The sequence below is a fragment of the Cariama cristata genome, unplaced genomic scaffold (assembly GCF_000690535.1).
Source record: "Cariama cristata isolate BGI_N322 unplaced genomic scaffold, ASM69053v1 scaffold40922, whole genome shotgun sequence".
NCBI lineage: Eukaryota > Metazoa > Chordata > Aves > Cariamiformes > Cariamidae > Cariama > Cariama cristata.
Genome location: NW_009602829.1, coordinates 1 through 22,980, shown reverse-complemented (window position 1 = coordinate 22,980; position 22,980 = coordinate 1). Strand labels below are relative to the sequence as shown.

The window sequence follows — 22,980 nt, the reverse complement described above, 5'->3', positions numbered from 1 at the left end:
TCCTCTTGTTTATTCCCCACACTATGAGCGTTTGCATGGAGGCATTTAAGTCGGGCCCCTGATGAAGCTGACTTACTGGCTGGAGTGGCTGGGATTCCTTTGTGCTGCTCTTCAGATGTTGTCCTGCTGACCTGTGATCCCTCTCCAGGCTCTGGGCATCATTTTTATTACATGTATGCGCGTAATAAAAATTAAAGGACCTGAAAATACAAAGCTATAAATACTTTTATAGCAAACTACTTTCCTGTCTTCTTGACTTTTAGATGAAAGGAACTAATGTTTTTGATTTTATTATTATTAGTTTGCCACTGGCAAACATTGAACTGTCAGAGATGTTACTTTTTTGTTAATGCCATTGTGTAAGAGTTTTGCTACTGTGAAACGTGGGCTGACAAAACCATCTCCTTTTACAGCTCTTGAAAGATATAGAAGAAGTATGATGACTGTCGAGCAATAACCTGGTTTAGAGTTCTATGAGGAAAACTAAATAGCTGTAGATCGGGGAGTTCAGCTTGTCTGGGAAACAAAGAGCATTCTGGCTTGCATTCCTTTTTCCAACATCATGGAAGCATAAAGACAGTCCACTTGCTATGCTCTTTGTCTTATAGTCTGACTTATTTTTAATATGGAAATTTGGTCCTTTTGTTTCCTGTTGTAGTCAGGTGCTCCAATTCTGTAGCAAGAAGCTGAAAAAAGTGCTATGTTCACATTTGCTGGATCAGTCCTATTGCTGTTTATAATTTTCAGCTGTTGAAAATTAATTTTAAGCATTTAAGCTTGTTAAATAGGATAGTTTACCCAATCTGATGCTGACTACACTAAGATTATAATTTATTACTATTATAAATATTAAGTCTTAAACTGCAGTTTTTTGGTTTTTTTTGTGGATAGCTGTATGCTTGGGGCTATAACAACTGTGGTCAAGTTGGATCTGGATCTACAGCAAACCAGCCCACTCCTCGTAGAGTTTCGAACTGTTTACAGGGTAAAATGGTAGTTGGCATTGCTTGTGGTCAGACCTCCTCCATGGCGGTAGTAAACAATGGTGAGGTAAGCATTGCTGCATTCTCCCCTTCTCTCCCTGTTACCCAAATTTACCAGTTTAATGTGTGAACATAGAGAAACGCTGACATGGAGTACTCGAGTTAGTTGTATTGATAGAGTTACCTTAGAGTGATATTGATAACTTCTGTGAGACCAGTTTGAGGAAAACTCTGCAGTTAACTGGAGATGCTCTCTTTACGCCAAACATTCCTTCTTACGGCAAAGACTGTATTGGAACGTAATTCTTACTGAGTCTGCAGCTGCAAGAATTTGAACAGTTGTATTGAGCATGTCTGTCTCATATTTCAATAGATTATTTAATATATGTCTTAATTAAATTTTTTGAAAGCATGCACAGCTAAATAGTTAATCTTTCTGCAAGAATACACAAATTTGATCCTGGTTCTTAAACACATTGCTTAATTGCCAGCAGCAAAACCAGACCAAGCTTTTGAACATTGCCCCAGTATTGTACGACTGTTCTGTTTCGCATAAGTTTGTGGTGCTATCTTGCTTCTAGGTGTGAACTATAACCTCAATTTTACTACATTTCACCAAACTAGAAGTGTAGCATTTCTTTGTGACTGGAGGGACTGTAAAAGTCCCTGAGGTTGAGATGAGCTTTTGTTGTACATACTTTTGTCTTGATGTGTGCATCATAACAAAACTAAAGGGGAAAAATTAGAGCTAAACTGGAGACTTCAACTTAAATTAATCCAATAGCTAATCAGCTGATCAGAATAACTAATTTCTTGTTTTCTTTAAAAAAAGAAAAAGGAATAAGGAGAAAGGAAGGTGTAAAGGTCAACTAAAATATTGAAGCTGTGGGAGAGATTTTGGTGTATTGTAGGTTTATTGCAAAGTTCCTGGTATTTCAAAGGCAAATATATTTTAGAAAGCTTCTTTAAAAGGTAAATGCAGGCTTGAGAAGTTGAATACAGTCAGTCATTGCAGTGTATTTAATATCTTTCAGCCTTCTCTATATTACTCTTGAAATAGTGTACAGTTTTTTAATAGGATGCAGTTTTTTGACTTTGTGCTTAATATTAAATCTTAAATGTTCTCTACTTTTGCAGAGAAGTGGCTTAATTTTGTTTTCCTTTTGCACTCAGGTTTACGGCTGGGGTTACAATGGTAATGGTCAGCTAGGTCTTGGAAACAACGGCAATCAACTAACGCCATGCAGAGTGGCAGCGTTACATGGCGTGTGTATACTCCAGGTATGTCTAACATAGAAATGAAAATGCATTCATGTTACTAGCATCTGCTACAACTGTATCTTTGGAATTTTATACCTGCTTCTAGATTTCAGAGTTCAAATACTGACTTTTTTTAGCTCCTGTAAATTATATTAGGCTTATAAAAAGTGTAAGCGAGCTCTAAAATACTTGCTTTTGTAAGTGTTCTGAATAATTTAAAGTTAGCTAGTGTAACTATAAGTAAATTATGCTTTGGATACAAATTGCATCTTTGTTACAAAGCTGAATGAATGAAATGCCCTAGGCAAAGACAAGAAATGCAGGGGAACAAGATGTTAAAATTAGATTCTACATCGTTATTCTAATTAGCCCTTCAGAAGTGAGGAGAGAGGGAAAATGAGTCATGGATGTGGGTTTGGTGGTTTGGTGGTTGGGTTTTGCTTGGTTTTTGTTTTTTCTCAGCTAAAGAATAAAACTAAAATTTGGGATTTCCTGGGTTTTTAATAAGGTTCTGTGGAGTTCCATGTGATAACTTGGGTTGAACGGTTGTTGGCTGTTGAACTGCAACTCTCATAGTTTGTATAGTATTCAAAATGTCAAATTCTGAAAGCATTTCAGAGTTGCAAGACATGATGATGAAGTTCATTGTTCTTTGTGTGAAGAGTCTGCAACTGAAAGCAAGTAAAGGTTAGGGAGACTTTGCGAGAGTGCAGTAAATAATTTAGGAGTAACCAATGAACACTAAATTAACGAAGTTGGGGCTTTTCCAGTACCTACAGTTAACATATTTTGTGTTAGCTTTAAGTACTGAGAAATAACACGTTGTAGCACTAAATGAAGAATGCTTGAGATATTTAACATCAGCTAGACTAAGGTAATGTGTGCGATGATTTTGTTTCTCATCTCTGTTTCTTTTAGTAGTAATGCTTATACATTTACTTACAGATTGCCTGTGGCTATGCGCACACACTAGCACTAACAGATGAGGGTTTGCTCTATGCCTGGGGAGCTAACACTTATGGGCAGCTGGGAACTGGCAATAAAAGTAACCAGCTAAGCCCGGTGCAGATCATGATGGAAAAAGAAAGGTAATCTTGTTGAAGCTGTTTCTGGATTGATAAGTCTGAGCATGTGATGTGCAATCTCTAGCACTGGAAGCATGCATGTGTAGGGCTTGGTGGATTGTTTTTCTGTTGCTAATGTTAAAAGCATAGGAAAGGATGGTAACTTTCTGTTTATTGTAGACTGAGTGCTTTTTGCTATCTGTAATGATTGCTGAAAGTAAACATACTTTTGAATTTACCTAATACTGAAAGATGATGAGTGACTAAGTGTTAGGCTATTCTAAATATGCTTCCTTTGGAGCTATGAAATCAATAAACCAAGCTTTTAAGCTATATTGAGACCTACATTTAAAAAAAAAAAAGAGGGGGGAAGGAAGCACCACCTTTGTAAGAAGTGACATGTGAGGAAAAAACAATTTTCTGAAAGGCTGACAACAGCCAACCATGTAAACAGAACCCGATTTGCAAGGCTGCTAGAGCTAAGGACAGATAATACCACTTTTATCAGTGATACCAGTTAGTAGTTTGTAGTTTCTTAGTTTCCTAGACTCATAAAAGGATAACCCTAACCCTTATCCACCCTCTTTCAGCACCCTTGTCATCCTCACTTTTGGGATGGCTCTTCTGCTGTTCACCTACAAACTTGGACCTCAGTCCCATTCTCTGGGCCCATGTGTATACATATAGATTAATGTACCTCAGTTTGGAAACCTCTTAGCCTATAAACCCATTAACCTGTAAATCTCCTAACTTGTAATCTCCTCTTAACTAGGAAACACTTGTGTTTGGTTTTTGTCCTCCACTTCTGAACTGTCTTTCTGGGAAATCATTCCTATTTTTCCTGTTTCTCTCACTTAACACTAAATTAAAAGCTGCACAGTACTGAGATTATTTAAGAGCTTAAAAATGGGTGGGGGAAAGAAGAAAGAAACCATCACAATAGAAGCTACTGAGATGAGGCTGGCTTGTCTGTGAAGGAACTGACACTAGAGAAGCAAAATGAAATATTCTTTTAAAAAGCACTGGAAGAGAAATGTGTATGTTTGCAAATAGATCAACTTTGTTTTCTTAGTGATTTATTTCTTGAGTGAGTTGAGGGGAACTGTTGCATTTAGAACTGTATGTGAACTCAAGCATGGGATTATAATAAAACTGGCATTTGTTCAATGACTAAAGGAGGGAGAAAATATCATAGAACTTCTGCTTGGATTCCAAGGGAGAGATAAGTCACTTGAACTTACTCATCTTGCTTGACTTGGCTCCCTTGGAAACAGTGCTATAAGTGGGTGAGCTGTCATTTCCCATGAAGCATATTACCGTTCCTTCTCCTGGTCTTTTCAATGATATAACTCTTTTTGTCATTTATATGTAATGCTGGTGACAGTTCCTTAGGAGGTGGCATTTGATGCTGTCTTGAAGAATATAGTGCATATAGCTTGTAAGGAATTTTTAGACTTTATTTTGTGTTAGCTTGGAGGAATAGCTATGAAGGTCAGCTTCCTTAATTCTGATGTTAAGTGTATGCTTAATATATTATCCTGTATGTGTACTGTAAGTATACTGTATGTGTATATACACATGTTATAGTACACGTTCTACTATATTTCTTTAGTATAGTTACTCAAAAAATAAGAATCTGTTCTGCTAAGGAAAAAAGTTTGGGGAAGGAAGTAGTTCAGGTGGATAGCTATGATGGAAAGTAAATTGTCCCTAAAATAATCGCTTTATGATGTCTCTTGCAGAGATGCTGAAAGATCTCTGTTGCATAGAGGTTCATAAGTTGATACTGGTGTAGAACAACCCATTAGTCTTTCATCTGCCAGAAGTTATTGATACATAGCCTGAAAGTGATTGTAGATTCTTCCTGTGTTTTATCTTGAAATAATTTTTGCACTTAAAACATGGGCTTTGTGCTAAAAAGCTTTTTGCCTAAAAAGCTGACTCTTCATGGATATTATTCTGTAAAGGAACAAACATTTTGATATGTATATTCTTGGACTGCTTAGAAAGACATTCATTTGCCCCAGTTGATCTGTTTCTGGCACAAAAGCATGAAATCCTTTGGTGCATTTTTAGCATGGAGAAAAAACAGGAAAACGTAGCTTTTATTTTGAACTAATGCTGGAACTTCCCCTGGTTTTTGCTTATCGTGTGAACAGAGACACTGGAAATGTCCTTGAAGTCTTTTTAATGGCAATGTGATTCTTATCAGTTCTTCTAATGTTTCAGATAGCAAGAAAGGGATTGTCTGAGCAATGGGAGAGCAGAATAAATAAGTATGTATCAGCAGCTCTAATATTTTAAGGAACTATGTGAGGTGGCTGAAAATGCTGTATAGACTTCATTTAAAAAACAACCATAGTTTGTCAAGAATGTGGAGTTCAGTACCTGTATTCACTTGCTCTCAAACAAAGCACTGTCCATGTTCCATGCTGAATTTCACTGTTGAGGAAAGGAAGCTAACAGCAAAATAAGAGGTCAGAAATACAGCCAGTAGGTCAGATCTCGGTCTACATACAAAAAATGGAGTAGAAGGGTGTCTTAATAAAGGGTTTATTGAAAAATACGTAAGAACTTAATCTCAAAATAAGAGAATTTTTACAACATCGGTTTGAAAGAAGTTCTGAAAAATGCTCTACAAAAATCTTAGTAATATAACTTTCCTGCCTGTTCCCTAACTGGAAGTTTCATAAGCTCCAAAAGCATTTGTTCTTGAGAATAAGTGTCTGATGTACATTGGATTTAAAGGGGAAATAACAAAACTTTATTTTTCTTCATCCCTTTCCCATGGTTATGGAAGAAAAGGAGGAATGTCAATTGATGTGAATGACATAATTAAAGCAGTATCTGATTACAATAAAATCTACAAACAATCTGAAAATGTCATTGTGATTTTGAAGTACCCATTCAAACAGTGTCACATTCATAGAGGACATAGAAGTACAGGAGTGTAGATGCATAGTTTGGTTGGCTGTTATTGAGGTGAGGCATGTGGAAAGTCACTCGATTCTATATCTAAGTATCTTACAAGGTTTATTCTGTTTGCAGGGTTGTGGAGATTGCAGCCTGCCACTCTGCTCACACGTCGGCTGCCAAGACCCAGAGCGGCCAGGTGTACATGTGGGGCCAATGCCGTGGGCAGTCAGTGATCCTTCCCCACCTCACTCACTTTGCCTGCACTGACGATGTGTTTGCTTGCTTTGCTACTCCTGCTGTTATGTGGCGTCTTCTGTCAGTAGGTGAGAATAAGCTGCGATATGGCAGCTGGAGCTATAATCTCTGTGTACATTTGTAGCGATTAGTACAACATACCACTTCTATGGCAGGATGGTTCCTGCTTTAGGAATTGGCGATTATAACCAGCTCTTTTAGCTAGGTGGTTGTTTTTTTTTTTCTTCTGAAGAAAACAGTCTACTTCAGCAGCTAAGGATCCAGAATAGGGTTAACAGGGTTGGTTATTTGCCAGTATACATCTGGAGAAACCTCATTTTACCATTGCACTGTGAATATTGTGTATTTCCTACATTTGTATTGTTTGAGCTCCAGCTCAGGACTGGGAAGGATTCCTGGATCATTAAACATAACTTTTTTCCCTTAAAGCTCTTCCTACTCAGAAGAGTGCTCCTGGTGCTTGTAACCTTGGTATCTAACAACTTTGAATTAAGTGTTGTTTCTAGCTTTCCCTCCTTAGTATTTACCTTTCCAATATGAATATGAAGGAGTGAATATCTCTTCTATGTTTTGTGTTAGGAAAGTAAAGTAACCAAATTCCAAGCTTTCATTTTCTGAGATGATTTTTCTCAACTCGATTTAGTTTGACTTTCCCCAAAGACAGGCAGACTTGTAAATAATAGACTTTGTAAAACAAGACCCTAATATAACTGTTTTCTCTGTTGTAACTCTCTTCTACTGCCTTGGATTACACTTTGGGATGCAGTCTCTGTGACCAACAAATAAGCCCAAGCCTTTTTTCTTGATTATCTTTGATTCACATGCTGCTAATTCTTCTTTGACCCCAAATATGCTATAAAGTGCTTAGCTTACACTTGCTTGAAAACATGAAAGTGTTTTCATCTTAGATCTGCCGCTTCCATCGTCAAGATCATTTAGGAGATCTAATCTATTTTCATATTGACAACAGATTCTAATTTTGTTAGTGTCTGTACAAAATTGTTTTTGTGGAGGGATCACATCCTAAGTAATCTTTCTCCAGACTCAGACCTTATCTTTGCATGTGGCTTGTACTAACCCAGCTTCTCCATCTTAACTTCTCATTTAGCATAGTGTCACATTTATAAAGGTCTGGATAACAGCATCTCATCTATAGAGGAAAACCGAATAGTTTTACTAAAGAGAGAGAAGATTAGCTTGGAGTGATCTGCTTCTGAGTAAATCCAAGCCTTGTTTTATCCCACTTCTCACTTTCTCCATTCTCTAATCCTCTGCGATATGTTAGTGTTGCCCTCTGTAGAGGTCTGATGGTTGTCCAGGTCTGTTGCCTTCTGCTAATAGTGAAGGCTGCTTAAATGCCATCTCCTTGGTTTCAGTACCTTTCAAGTTCTTGATTTTTATGAAGTATCCCCAGACTGAGTATAACAAGGTATTTGAATTTTGTACCTGTATTTTAATTCCTCTTAGCCTTTGGGGGTTTTTCCCCTCTTATTCTGATAATCCTACTTACTGAATGTTTAAATCAAAAGCATTAATTCTGGGGGCATTTTTAATCTCCATTTTCCATATGCATTTTTTCCTTCCGAGCCTCTTTTATTCGTATAGCTTTAAAAAAAATTTCCTTTTAATGTGGTTTTTTTTTTTTTTCTTAGTGAGAGCTAACTCTGCATAAAGGTTATTGTTCTACTTCCAGTTATGATGGCTCTGCCAAAAAAATGAATCAGTCACTCAGGATTGGCTGTGGTGAAGTACAAATCCGCAGCCTTTTTTAAGAAATGAACTTAAGGTATTTGGAGTGAAAGTTGATCTGCTGCATAGCTTAAGCTAAGCTGATGACCTAGAAAAATCACATGAGTGGAGGGGGATTGGAGCATGGTGTAGTTAGCACTGATGAGATGCAGATTCCGTGGATGATCCCTGTAAACTGGAGGAGTGTATGGTCTTTTGTGGCACAAACTTGACTTGTCTGTTACAGCAGTTTGTTACAGCAGTATTTCTTTCTAAGTACCAAGAAATTTATCTGTCCCTAATGGTGAAGCGTTGTTTGTGGATTGTAAATGGATGGGCAATACGCAGTCCTGTGGGACCCAGGAGACAGACCACATCCCATTATAGTGGAAATCCACTTATTTTTCTTTTCCATACTTTGCTTCTTAGAAGCCATGTGTTTTGAAACACACTTTTAAGATATGTCAACAGAAGCTTCGAATAGTGGATTAAATTAGGTTTTCTAAAACTTCAGAGTTCATGCTTTACCACAAGCCTTAGCCAACTTGTGCTGCAACTCTTGTATGATTTCTAGAGACACAGGACGGAACCTCTGTGGGACCAGTGCCGTAGGCCTTAATATAAACAACTGTCAAAGAGCTGTGATATCTCAGCTTTAATCCACTTCCAAAATTGCTGAAGTCCTGTGTCCTTCGTTTTACCAAGAACACAGTACCTACAGCCCACTTCTTCAACAGCACTGCTGTTGGATTTTGTGTTGTCATAACTGACTAATAAACTGACTATAATGATGTCAGTGATAGTTCATGTTAGTGAGCCCTGGCGAAGACCTTAACAGACAACCTGCAGGCTATATCCAATCTGCCAGAACAAAAAAGTGGCCCACTGGTGACGTGTTTCCTTACTCTTTAGGCTCAGATCACACTGTGTCAGTGTGGCTGGAGTGCTGTACACCGCATCTCAAGTGAGTCGCAGGTGATGTTGTAGACTCCCATTACCAGCAGTCTGCAGGTTAGCTGCGGAGACTCGTTTGCAGGTTGCAGAGCTGAGCTGACCCAGCATGAGCACTCAGCTGCCAGGAGGCTAGCCATTTCATGGGTGGTGCCCATGTGGAGAATGAGAAAGGAAGTTCTCGGGGTACTTTCCTTGGTGCTGTGCTACCTCTGTGCAATGAGCTGGAATGGGAATTGCTGACCGCTGCTGCCTGTAGGTGTTGTGGAGCAGTCCTTGCCAACAGGAAATGGTTTTGGATTAATTAACTCTTCCCGTTTCACTGCTTAAGCCAATGGAGCCCTGATACTGACCTATTTTCATTGACATGCTCTTAGTTTTGCTGCTAGCTTTAGTTAGTGATGTGTCTGTTCCATTTAAGGTGCTTAACATGTTTTTTCTGTTTCTTTTAAATTTGTGTCTGTAGAGCATGAAGACTTTTTAACAGTAGCAGAGTCTCTGAAGAAAGAGTTTGACAGCCCAGAAACCTCAGACCTAAAGTTCCGTGTGGACGGAAAGTACATCCATGTCCATAAAGCTGTTCTGAAAATCAGGTAATGGTCACATTTCACAGCTCTTCTTTATACAGAATAACCTCTTAGTATTGCATCTAAGGCCGGGGTAGGGAGGGACCCCTAAACCTGTAATATATAGCATCTATGTATCCATTATCACTTTAAATGAAGTGATTGTAAAAGGGGTTGAATCAAAACTGTGTCTTAAAATGGTCCATATTCAATTCTCACTAAGGCTATTTGTTGTTCCCAGGCTAATAAATTCTGTTAAGTTGATCTGATTGCAATGTATACACAGACATTTCTGTAGCATAGATCAAATAAAGAGTTTTATCTTGAGCCACAACAATGCCCACAGTCTTAGGAACCAAAATGTGGACCACTGGCTGTGATGGGGTGTGGTAAAATATTTGTGAATATTGCAGAGTGCCCCAAATACGTATTTCAGGGGGATGTAATGTAACGTTTATGTGTTCATATAATAGTGTTCCAGATGATGTCTTTGTCTCTTAGGTGTGAACACTTCAGAACCATGTTCCAGTCATACTGGAATGAGGATATGAAGGAAGTGATAGAAATAGACCAGTTTTCTTATCCTGTGTATCGTGCCTTTCTTGAGTACTTGTATACAGACAGTGTTGACCTTCCGCCTGAAGATGCAATAGGTATTGCTTATAGTCCAATTATGTTAGAAAGCAGCACCCAGAAAAACTGAGACAAGGGGGTGCTGTATAAATGTATTAATATAGGCTTCTAGTCTAGCCTATGACGCATTTTACTGGTGATTAATTACACCGTCTTTAACATACTGTTGTAGCAAACTTACTACAGCAAAAGTGGTGCCTATTTAGATATAAACTATGAGCATTGTTTTAAAGCTTGGGAGAGAAACTCTTTCTCTGGGTTAAAAAACTTGCATATTTTACTAAATTGGGTCACTTGCTGTTTATGATAGTATCAAAGAATCTCAGTAGATCTAATAGGGGAAACTTGGACCGCAGAGCAAAGAGCGAGCTGTAATTCAAGCAGAGATTTTGATACCGGTAGCTTTTTGCTGGTGTTGTGGTGCCTGTTTTGTGACACTTCCACTCTCGCAAGCAGTTAAGTATGCAAATCAGTGGAACAGCTTGCGTATTTACAGAGATTAACAGAATTGCGGCATGAGGTAATAAAAGGCCTTTCTTCCTGTGTAATACTAAAATACATTTTTCTGAATAGTGACCTACTTGCAAAAAGCATGTTATAGACATATAGAACGTTGCATACAGAATACAGATGCAATCTGTACCCCAGTAGCATAAACTGTTGTTGGAAGAGCCGTGATCATTACAACTGACTAATACGATGGTGTTTTAATTACAGGGCTTTTGGACTTGGCAACTTCGTACTGTGAAAATAGACTGAAAAAACTGTGTCAACACATTATCAAGAGAGGAATTACTGTGGAAAATGCATTTTCATTGCTCTCTGCTGCTGTCAGATATGATGCAGAGGTAAACTTCTAAACTTCAATATCTTAAATATAGGTGACTGCTTTCTGATTTAAACTATGGAGAAAAGCAGCCAGTTACATTTTTCATATAAGTGCTCTTTCACTTAATGCCAGATAATACTATTTGCCATTTTTAGAATTTGAGAATGTTGGACTTACAAAAAGTGTATTTGCCATGAGGGATGTATGTTGGGTTTTTTCTCCCATAAACCAGTACTGGGAAGGTGAACTAGTACACAGATATCTAAATATGAATTAAATCCCAGGCTGAGACTCAGTATCTGTAAATGTTTGCATTGCTTAAATTTCATGGTAAAAGGTTGTGATGCTGTGCCAAGCTTCATGAATTGCTGTTTTGGGGTGGGGGGAGAAACTGTAACAAAAAATTTCTGAGGGTGAAAACACTTAACTCTGAAATACAGAGCAAAACCCATAACGTTATGAAAACCAGTCTTGTAAGCCTTAAGTTACTTACTTGTAAGGTTGTGTGTGATGTCATATGGTGGTAGATTTGAGGATTGAGTGCATTTAGGGGGTTTTTTTGGTTGGTGGGGTGTTTTTTTGTTGGCCTTTTTTTGGTTTGTTTAGCTATAGTCAAATACACTTCCAGTCTTCATGGTATGGTAATGAAATGGGAGGATAAGAACTGCTTTATGGGCCTAACAAATGTTGAAGACAGAGAAACAGTGTGTGGAAAGATGGGAAGGCTAGCAAAACTTCCCTACTGCATGATGTCTGACTTCACTACTAGATCACTAACATGCTACTTCGTGAGCTAATCGAGAAGTATTCCTGGGTTTGCTTCAGCTGTTTGTGTTCAGCATAGTATCTGTGCATCATGTTTGCAACTTTGTGATTGGTTAGTTTTTAACTTGCTACTTAAGCTTACAAAGCAGTTTTGGTACTCAATAAATCAACTCATTGCTTTTTCTTGTACTTAATATCCAGCAATTGGCACGCAGGTGCCCTAACTTACTGCAGAGCCTTGTAGCGTGTTGCTTGTTTGATGTGCCTTACCCAAAGGGCTCTGTTAGTGTCTAATTGTGGCTTTGACTCGACTGTGAATAACAATTTCTTTGGTGGGAGTTAATGGAAAATAGGAAGATTTCCATATTTTAGCCCCAAAAGACTGTTTGCAGGATGAGTCTTCGGTGTGTGATTGATTCCGCTTGTAAAGGGTAGAAGAAATCCAGTTGCTGTGCCTTGGCTGTACGTCACTACCTAAATGAAGTTAGAACCATAGGCTTAAATGCTACATCAAGGAGGGAATGGGTGACACCGAGGGGTTGGTTTTTAGCAAAAAGTGGTTTTTACATGCAGTAGTGTTCGATGGGGGCTTGAAGTTGCTTGAGTGATGTAGTTAATTCAAGGGACTGTGCATCTAGAAGACAACAGTTACAAGAAGCTGTTTCACTAATCTAAAATACCTCCATAACATGAAACTCTCTTATACTTTCTTTTGGTGACTGACTGAATTGAAGTGGCTGGAATTAAGGCAGGTCTGACTTCTTATTCTGGCTTTTAAAATAATCATTGGACGTACCTTGTGCCTTTATACTTAATATAGTTAGGTGAAAATTTTGCTGGGAGTGCATCCATCTGCAAATGAAATTCAGCCTTTTTTAATACAGGACTTTAAATTTTCCAGAGTTACTAATACTACAGTATTTCTGTTTATTGTATGCTTGTGTTGCATTGACTTGGAATATGAATTTTTTTAATAAAGCAGTGCAAAAGAATGTAATGTGTATGATGTAATTTTGTTTAAAATGCTAGTTCATTCTGTTGCTTAAAAAAAAAAATCAGTGTTCAGTTCTAATAAGCTTGTCTTTTTTCGTTGCACAGATGCCACACAAGTCAAGATCTACAGCTTCAGAATGCCTGGTTTTAGGCCAGGATATATTTTTATATTATTGTTGTGTCAAGAACTCTGTGGCACACAGTTGCTTTAGCTTTCAGTATTGACCTTAAGTGGAAACATGAGTATTAATCGGTCTTTCATACTTCATGTGGCTTAAAGAGCTCTGCAAATTTGTTATGCCTTACTGCAGTGCCTACTCTGCTGAGCAGCTGAGGAAGGGCGTGTTCTCGCCTAGAAAGCACGAGTTCTACAGACTTAGAACATCATAAAGAAATTAAAACAGGGGAGTTGCTATTTTGTAAGGGCTGCAGCATTCTCCTTATAGCAGCTTAGATCTGGTGCACAAAGAGTAGATTTCCTTCTCAAAAGAGGAGTTGGAAACAAATTAAGTGGGAAACATTTTCTCGTCAACCTTATATTGACGATGACTGTGTTTTGGTGGTTTTTTTTTAAGACATCCTCTCTGACATCATGTGGGTGCGATGATGGTTGTGAGGCTTTTCTAATTGTTACATGCAAAGCACTTCCAAGTAGACTCAAATATCCAGAGTCCACTTTCTGCAAGAATTGCTGTGCTGTACTGTGCCACAGTACTTCTTTCGAATAATTTTGGGGGCATCTGTGAAATACTTTGTAACACTAGTCTGTTTCTAATGCCCAGAAGGGCCGCCTGCCTAAACTTGGTTTTAAAACTATCCAGTTAGTAGGCGCTTGCGTTGAGCCTGGTGACGTGCAACTTCAAGGCTTTAGCTAAGCCCTTAACTAAGCTGGAAGACAAGCAACCCATACACATAGATTTGAGTTTGTTATGGAACAAAAGAGCTGAATTTTCTTAATCCACGGTCTTGGTTATATATCATTACCCCAAGATCTCCTATTTGTTTTGGGTTTTAATAGCTGTCAGTGAGTGCAGATGAAGCTCTTCAAGTGGGAAAACTTTTAAAATACATATTGCTCAGAACAGCTGACTTCTGTGACTGCAGCTATATAGCAAGAGCCAAATTATGGTTACTTTTCCCCTTGTAACCACGTGACATTGGTAGAATTATTATTTTCTGTTGCATTTACATAGTGATTGTGTGGGGGGAAAAACATTGAGAGCCGCTGGGTTAATGTGTCTGTCTAATTCTCTGTAAAAATAAAGCATATACAGGCATTTGTGCCTGAATAATTTTCTGTGATGGAAGCAAAGATTTTAAGAATTTTTTTCTCTTTTTTTTTTTTTTTCCTGTTTAGGACTTAGAGGAATTCTGCTTTAAGTTTTGTGTCAATCATTTGACGGAAGTGACACAAACAACAGCATTTTGGCAAATGGATGGTCCTCTGCTAAAGGAATTCATTGCTAAAGCCAGTAAATGTGGAGCCTTTAAGAACTGAAATGAGGCTGTAAGTTACGGGGGTTTGTTAGGGGTTTTTTGCAGTTATTTACAGGATGTCACAACTGTACGGGTGAAAGTGAGTGTTACCTGGTCGCTTGTACCAGAAGACATGAAAGGCCATAGTGAAAACAAATGTTTTCTGTGCTTAAGAGTGAATTGTTGTTGTAACCACGTCAAGGAAAATACTCAGTTGTGTTTAGCAAACCAGGATGGTGGAACCAGCTCAAGATTTCAGAGAGGGGAAACGCAGTGTGCAAAGGACACCAGCCGCTGTTAAGGACTGACCGACACTTTTAGCCTAGGAAATCTCAGTTCTAGCACGACCTGTTTAATATATTCAGTTTACTTTTGGGGTTTGGAGAATAGTCTGACCTGAGCCACTGAATGATGTCACTTACAATCGTTAACGCCTTGGGATTATAGAGAAGCAAATGGCATGGATATCTCTTACTGCATTTGCATGATTGTGAATGAATTTGCCATTTGCTGTGCGTAATTAACCAAGTGTATTCAGTGCTTAGAAGATTGTGCAAAAATCATATATCCTCAAAGCCTACGCAAGTAGCTTTGAAGAAAGGGGTAACTAGCAAATCTAATTGGGAGTAAATCTCTCTATTTGGGTATATAAGATGTCATGTGTACTTTGTGTAATCTGTTCAAGCAATATTTATAATGGTTAATAGAAAAAATTCCCTCTGGTGATTTCAGATTACATTGGTTCCTTTGGAGAGGAAGGGATACACTGTTCTGAAAGTGGGGGGTTTTGCATCTAAGTGTTGTATAAATTTAAAGTTCATGTAATAAAATTCACTTTTTGTACCTGTTGACTAGCACACTTGTTTGGACTTTGAAGAAAATTGCAAGCTCTTTGTGTTACATACAGTATATAAATTGCTTCATTTAAAAAAAAACCAACAACAACAACAAAAAAAACAAACAAAAAAGAAACAAACGGAAAACAAAGCAAAAACCGACCTAACCCCACAGACTGCGTATTACTGAATGTTGCTGATTTCACTGTGCTTGATCTCAATTTCAGAAAACAGCAGATGTATTTGTAGGCACTGATTTAGACCCCAGTGATTACCATCTATGGATCTGCTTTTTTTCACTAGTAAGTCCGTATGTGACTGTAACCTTACAGCAGGTATGTACTGACATATACCCCTACTATTTTTATTGTGCACTTTTAAGGTGTTACATCCGCACCAAATACAGGCTAGAGCAGAGAACCTGGCAGTTTAGGTTAAGCACAGGTCTAATTTTGGGGTTATGACTTTGCTGAGTTTTGCAAAGCCTGGAATTTTGTATTGATGATTTGAGGCCAGGGAGCTTCTGTGGCATGATGTTGGGAGTTCAGTCTAGGGGAGTCTGATGTGCTTACAAATGTGTCAAATGTTTCTAATAAACAACTTGTTTTGGACTGCAAACTCTAGGCTAAAGATGGAGCTTGGTGAGGGGTGGAACAGAAGAGTACAGGACTTGTCCTCTAAGCTGCTCTGTAGCTTGTCATTAATTCAGATTGCTGCTACAGGAAAAAAGAGCTCACGTGAGCTTTTATGTCATTCTCATGACAGCAGAGTTGCATCTTTCTTTGTTCCCTAATAACAGATAAGTCCACGATCCATGTTAATACACTTTTGGGTTAGGTGGGAGTTTTCTGGGCAGAACAGCTGTAAGGGGAGCAAGTCCTTGACTCAGGCAGCAAACTGGTATGGTTTCTAGTCCTGGACAGCCAGCAGGCCTGAACTGTATAAGCAAGTAAAACTACTAGTGTTTTGTTGTGTGGGGCACAGCTAACAGTTCTACCCCAAGAACTTATGGTTTGCAAGTTGTTATTCTGTGCTTGCTGTCTCCACCTCCATACAGAACAAGAACAAGTTAGGAATTTTCACTAGTTGTGGTGAGAGCACAACTGCTGTAACAGGATGGTGCTGCAGCCTGTCATGACAAGCGGTGTTCGGTGTGATCGTTAAGGGCAATGGATCGCTCTGGTCCTGCTCTGCTTGCTACTGAGAGGCAAGGTGTAGTGACAAGCATGTGTGACAGTGTACCCCTGCCTTGGCCACGTCCCATGCAACAGCTAAATACACAGCATTCTTAAAAACATTTTATTTCATTAACTTACCTTTTTATAGCTAAACAATGCTTTTCTGTATTCAAACAATTTTTTTTTTAAGAAGACAAAACACATGGAAGTCATGTCCTTTCTTAATGGAGAAAGGAAGATACAGTCCATCGTTTGATCTATTTTACATTGTACATGTTGTTTAGAATATGGTGCCCAACACTGTTTCACCACTGCCATTACAGCAGAACTAGTTATACATTAAGCAGTCAATCAAGAATCATTTAATTAAAAAAACCCCCAAAGTCCTAGTTATAATTCAGAAGGCTTCTCTGAGTGCAAGTTCTGCTAATTTCTCTTCTTTGGAAAGCCAAAGCAGCAATGAGATCCTTAAAACATCACGGTCTAGGTGCAGACAGTGAAGCAGCTAACCACCCACAGTCAGAAGAGGGCTCCCCCAGTTAAAGTGACTTTACCAAGTGTTCTGTGGCAGCTGATGCTCCCTTATCTTTGAGGGAAAAAAAGTCTTCATTGGAAGGTTTTGTTGAGCTTTAAAAAAAAAAGCTAAGTTTGGTGTATAACATCCTTGATCCATAGTAAAATTTCAAGAAAGGGACAACTTAAAATTATTGCAACAGTGAGGTATAAAAATGAGTAAAACACCCAGTTCTTGCTTGTGTCCCTATCTTGGGAGGGTGGGGAGGGAATGAATTAGACACTGACCAGACGTGCTCTATGGTTTCTAGCATAGAAAATCCTAAATATTGACACCATTACAGACAGACTTAGGGGTTATTCAGACACTGTACTAGATGTACTGGCAGTGTTCTCTTGGCTAGGAAGGACGACTTCTTTTAAGTCCTGCAGTAGCTCAATCTTGTTATCCAGTCTTTTTCTGCTTTCCAGAAGTTCCTGGATTTTTTCCTCTGTTCCTATTAGGAAAAAGAGACAAAAGCTTTTATTCATCCATAACTATTATTAATTTAAAATACATGCATTAACACTGCAGAGGCTACCGATGCTTAGTTTAGTTGACAATAAAAGCTCTGCCTTTCTGAAGCAAAGTCCTTAGCCTCACACCCTGGACTCTTCGTAAAGAGCTAGACTGCGTGTTGTAGGGAAGAGACCGGCTGAAGGATCAAAGTGTCAAAAGAAGACACAAAGTGGTAGAGTTAAACTTCATCACCCATATGCTGTAGCCTCAAAACTAGCTACATATAGATTTAATTTAGACCATCATAGCAAATGTAAAAATCCTTAGTTTAATTACTATCATTACTTGGCACATGAGCTTTAACAGTTCCATTTTCAGAATCCAGTTGTATGGGGACTCCTCCAATAAAGATGCATTTTAAATCTTTAAAGATAACATCTCTGAGTGAGTTACACACTTAAATTTACAAGCCTAATGGATTTTAGCCAACAACAAAATGAAACCTAAAAAGAGATGGTTTGGACAACTGCATTCACCACCCAGATTCTCAAAAACACAACAACTCAAAAGCAAAACAATTATTGCCAGTATGCTGCCAGGATTAACCACATCCTCTGCCTTATTTGCACAGCCCTACCTGACAGCATTTCTGCTTCTCTCTACAGCTTCCATTTTACTAAAGACAACTGAGATCAGTGAGACCTCAGTCACAGGCCTTGCCAGAATTCAGAAGTGTTGCCACAATCTCACATCATTGTTAATTGCAAGTTTGAGATGAAGCACTTGCTTTGTTCAGTAGCAAAACACACAGAGGTGTCAGGGACCTTGGAGCAGCAAAGTCAGTCAGCAAACAAGTTTTCCTCACCGTGTGTGGCAATGCCAGAGTTAAGATTTTAGTAAGAAGTAAAATGTGTTTTGTACAAACCTGAATATATTTTTCTCTTTTTGGCAGGGAGGGAGGAAGGCATTGAAGGAGGTCTCCAAAGTTGTAATGGGTAGAGTGGGGAAAGTAGCTCCAGACATTTACCCCTGTGTATTCTGAATTACAGAGCTTGAACTATCCTTAACTGCGATTTTAAAAACAAACAAACAAACAAAAAAACGCCTTTGGCCTTTTGCTCCCCCTGCTGCTTCCTCGTTGTTCAGGAGGCCCATCACTGCTGCTCTTGCATGTGTACCTGGAAGATTATGTATACCCACACACTTTTCTAACGCATTTTTAACTACATTACTCAATGAGGTTGCATGTGGATGTCGAAAACAGGCAGCCAGAATGACGGAGCTGTCCACTGCCTGTTGAAAATTCTGGGCAGCGGTTCATTAAAGAGGGACTTGACGCCTCACCCTAACTCTGACTGGAAAAAAAAAGCTGATGACCCTTCTTCTCTCCGCTTTCCTCCACAGTCAGGTGTCACTTGTGTTTGACAGCACATCCTGTCACTGTCCCACCCCAGGCCGTGCCCAGTGTTTCACAGCATCAGCTCAACAGTTGACAAGAGCGCAATGGAAATTGTTGTCTTCGTTGCTTGCCACAGGCAGCCGTCATGGCATTTCCCTTTAGCATCAAGGCTCTGTGGGTAAAAGCACTTTTACTTATTTGAAGAAAAAGCTGGACGTGTACAAGTGGGAGCTGGAAGAAAACTCTTAGACAATATTTGGATATGAATTAATAAATTATCAGAAATAAACAAAGAGCAAACATGACGACTGTGTTACTGCGTTCAGCATACGGGTGACCTGCAGATGGAAGATGTACGGCTCTATTTCTCTTCTGCCAAAAGGATGTGGCAGAAATAGAAATAGCCCAGAGAAAGATGTCAGTGACGGGAATGACTGGCCGAGGGGAGCACCTCCGTAGGAAGGTGGATAGCAGATTGGAATCTTCCACCTCATACAGGAGGTGAACGTGTATTTCTGTAAAATGGCCTGCGGAATATGGACCTGGAGTGGCTGCGCTCGCTGTTCTATACGAAAGACAAGCGTTAAGGGGCTCTCAGTGAAGGCACTGCACAACAGTGTCAAAATGAATTCTCACCGCCTTTGCCTGCGGAACTGAATTGCAGAAATCACTGCTACCGATCCCCTGAAAACAAATGCTGCCGAGGAGCTGAAAAGCTACTGAACAGATTGCTGACCAGCACAAAGAGGAGATTAAAGCTGAGGCATCGCCCCAAGCAGGACACAAACTAGAGGAACTCGCTTTTCCTTGGAGGGAAGAATGAGAACCTCCGACCTAGAAATCTGAAACTGCTGTTGAGGCAGTAGCAGGTCCCATATGAAAAGTTTTAAATGCAGTCAAGTTTGCAGGAAAGCTGCATGCTGCAGAAGAACCGTTTATCCCTATATATAAAAGGGATTTTAAAAAGCGGCATCAACAATTAACAGTTCAGAGTAACCTTGCTGTGCCGATGCATAAGGCTTTCGAACAGGTTGTGCATGCTGATCCAAGTGAAAAAAAGGTAAAATGAAAAAAGAGTAAAGCATGTCAGATGACCCAAAATGATCAGTTCCAGGAGCAAGATCAAAGACAACACGGTGTTTATACTAGTCCTACTTTATTTAGTCCTCAACTTTGCGTGTCATCACAGACACTTGCTAGCTAGAGCTTGGAAGACAGATTAGGGGGGAAAAAAAAAAAAGAAAAAGAAAAAAGCTGGTGCTTTCCTTCCCTCCCAACAGTTTCACTTGTAACTAACATGGTTTTCAGTCCTTTCTCACTGGTTCATTTTAAGAGCTCCTCTTGGATCAGTTTTGGAACCAACCTTGACGTGTGTTTTCATTACTGACCTTGAAATTAAAACTAGGCTGATGGTATCAAAAGAGAACAGTGTGGTACAGGAAAAACTCAGCTGCGCAAGTAGCGGGGAATTGGAGAGGGGACAACTTTGACACAAGAGAATCACGTGGTTGTGTGTATGTAGGTGCCAACATCGAGAATATCTCCTGTAAGCTGGAAAAAGGATAAAATAATTGTTGCAGCTGTGGAAGAAACAAGTGTGATCCAAGGTTGTGTCACATGAGGAGTTTTGAGCAGAGACGTTTTAATGCCCTCAGATGAGGCACGCTGTGTCAGATAATGGCAACAACAGTCACTCCCATTTCCGAAAGAGGAATTTAAATGTGAGAACAGGAGACGGAAGAGAGGAGCCTGGCTTTTTTAGTCAAGTGAAGGGGAGACAGCAAACGTCATCTTCATGCACTGAACCTCAGCGTTAGCTAATTAAAACCCATTTCCCTTTTCACAGGGATAAATGAAAGCAGAAGTTAGAACAAGGCTGCTAACTGTTAGAGAGGGAAATGGGAGCCAAAGACTTGCCTATCCAAAAAACAGTTTTAACCTTGTTGCTTACAATAGCTGAAACCAGAGTCCAAGCCCCAGAGTTTCCTTCCACACTGGTGGTCCCATGCAACTGCTCCTGCCCTTGTTTTCCTTTCCCTCTGAGCATTCTCAGCTTGTTTTTCAAAGCATGTTACAATCACCATCAGGTCCAGGTAAGTTCTGCTCATAGCATTTAATGCTTTTAATTGAAACAGAACAGGAGTCTGAACAGCATTCATTGGACAGGAGCAGAGCTGTAACGCAGGCAAGCTGCTGAAGGGAGGCTGCGAAGGGAAATGACCTGCTGAAACAGCACAGGAGTGCACCCGGCAGGAGAGGGAAGTTCCTCTGGGGCAGAGACTTTGGTCTTGTAAAGCTGTGGAACTATGACTTGCCTCCCCCTTCAGGTCAGCCAGCCAGATTTGACATCCTGTATTTCTAAAGATTTGGGTAGCAATGGCTTTTATTCAATTCTTTGTATAATGCTGAGAAAAAAGTCCCTTGGAATTTTCATTTTAAACGGTCATTTTATCAAAATGCTTGGAGTAACAACTTCAATGCCAAACAAAACCCATACCAACTGCTACTGCTCTGACAGCTTTTTTCACATACCTGAATGAATATTTGTCAGTATATTTTCAAAGAGTCCACAGTCAAAGAGTGACATTACTGTCTCTTCATACTCTGGGGAAAGAGAAAATTTTATTTAATATTACTGAGTAAAGGTTTACAGAACCCTCATGTTAATGCAGAGCCCTACATTAGAAGTAGTACAAAACAATAATTACTTATTTTATATCATACTGAGGTTCTAAGATGTCTTCCTTCTCATATAATCTATATTGAGAAAGAAGGACAATTTGTCAATTCCATTTTTTTTTTTTTTTTTAAGTTTCACACAGAAAATAGAAAAGGGGACCTACCTGTAATTCCCTTTTTGGGTCTGCACCATTTAAAAATGAGCAATATACTTCAGTCGTATATGATTCCATCGGGTGAGGACTGTGTGTGTAATGGCAGGGCTGACCACAACGAATTCCTCTTGACAGATCACGTGACACGTGGGACAGTGCTATCACTGTTCCAATGTTAAAAACCAGCCCAGAATTATGCCTCAATTTTGTAACTGAGGCTTCCATTGAAACAAAATACAAACCACCTACAGAGTTAGAGGTTAGACTAAACCTCTAGACTTAGAGGTCTACATGACTGTTAAGAGGTTTGCTTAACGGTGGAGACTTCGAACCCCTAATGTGTCTTGAACTTCATGACTGCTTCGAGCAGCTGCTGTCATGTTACACACAAGCTGCTTGTGAAGAAGATTTAGCCAGGTGGGACATTTTACTTTCCATGCCTGTGCTTCAGTTACTTTCCATAAATTAGCATTCTCTATCCAAGTTATTATTCATAACTTTGTAAAGCTGGGAGGACAATAGGAGAGGAAGGTTTGGAATTGTCCTTTTTAACTGTGTTGTGGACAAAGCAACATTAAGAGTGGAATCCGCCAAAAACCAAGTGCTTCATACAAGCTCATACTTAAACCGATGAAACCCCCAAATACACACAAACAGCTGACAATAAAATTCTTAACTAATCATCCAAAGACTTAAAACGTACATACTCGGGGATTTTTCCCTCAAAAGAGAGCCGATATTAACAGAGAGCTGGTCCCTCTGTGAAGCTGTAAGAACAACACGGACTTGTGATCCAAATAAAACCTTCCGGTTCTCTTCAGGACCTCTCTCTCCTTCAGTGCCCAGGAGAAGAGGTCTGGCTGAACCTACCTATGCTTATGCCAATGGGTAAAAGATGGCTTTAAAAATTCAAGTTAGGAGGCCTTACTAGAGCGTGCTGGGTTGGCAGCTCTTCCCCTCTACTGACACAGGTATAGCAAAACCAATACTCCCTTTTCCACCTGTGGTGCAGCTGCAGAAATAAGACAGGACCCCGTTATGCAGCACTATGGAAATACCCCCGGGAAGATGACCCGGGGCCGAGTGCCTGGCATTCCGATCAGCATTTCTGCTCTGACAGCCGAGTCCCCATGGGTCTCCATACCTGTTTCTGAAGTGTTGTCATCCATCAGTTTTTCCTGTGCCAGGTGAAGTGTGTCCAGCATTTCTTCAAATATGTCATCCAGAAGCCCAGCTTGCTTGCATTTCCTAAGAAAGTCTATTCGCACTGTTAAAACACAAAACCACATTCTAATACAGAAG

The 22,980-nt window shown here is 39.5% G+C and overlaps 2 protein-coding genes across 2 annotated transcripts; one reads left to right on the top strand and one right to left on the bottom strand.

The window, feature by feature from the left end:
• Positions 1-20: 20 nt before the first annotated feature.
• RCBTB1 (regulator of chromosome condensation (RCC1) and BTB (POZ) domain containing protein 1) lies at positions 21-14,589 on the top strand (the record flags this gene model as incomplete). Its single annotated transcript, XM_009694930.1, is given in 9 exon segments — positions 21-40; positions 885-1,050; positions 2,157-2,264; positions 3,189-3,331; positions 6,356-6,546; positions 9,624-9,750; positions 10,225-10,376; positions 11,074-11,204; positions 14,301-14,589. Coding segments are annotated over 9 exon segments (1,179 nt in total), but the record flags the coding sequence as incomplete, so codon positions are not given.
• Positions 14,590-17,303: 2,714 nt separating this feature from the next.
• On the bottom strand, positions 17,304-22,967 carry LOC104157549 (PHD finger protein 11-like). The gene is made up of 3 exons (XM_009694929.1): positions 22,823-22,967; positions 21,377-21,448; positions 17,304-17,443 (listed from the first exon to the last, which is right to left on the bottom strand). The coding sequence occupies exons 1-3, from the start codon at positions 22,965-22,967 to the stop codon at positions 17,304-17,306; spliced, it is 357 nt and encodes a 118-aa protein (XP_009693231.1).
• Positions 22,968-22,980: the final 13 nt, after the last annotated feature.

Excerpts from the sequence above, each read along its gene's own strand:
- LOC104157549 (XM_009694929.1), bottom strand. The coding sequence starts at position 22,967 with ATGTGGTTTTGTGTTTTAACAGTGCGAATAGACTTTCTTAGGAAATGC. Across the intron at positions 21,449-22,822 it reads TGACAACACTTCAGAAACAG|AGTATGAAGAGACAGTAATG; the intron begins GTATGGAGACCC and ends CTCTTTCCCCAG. Across the intron at positions 17,444-21,376 it reads ACTGACAAATATTCATTCAG|GAACAGAGGAAAAAATCCAG; the intron begins GTATGTGAAAAA and ends TTTTCCTAATAG.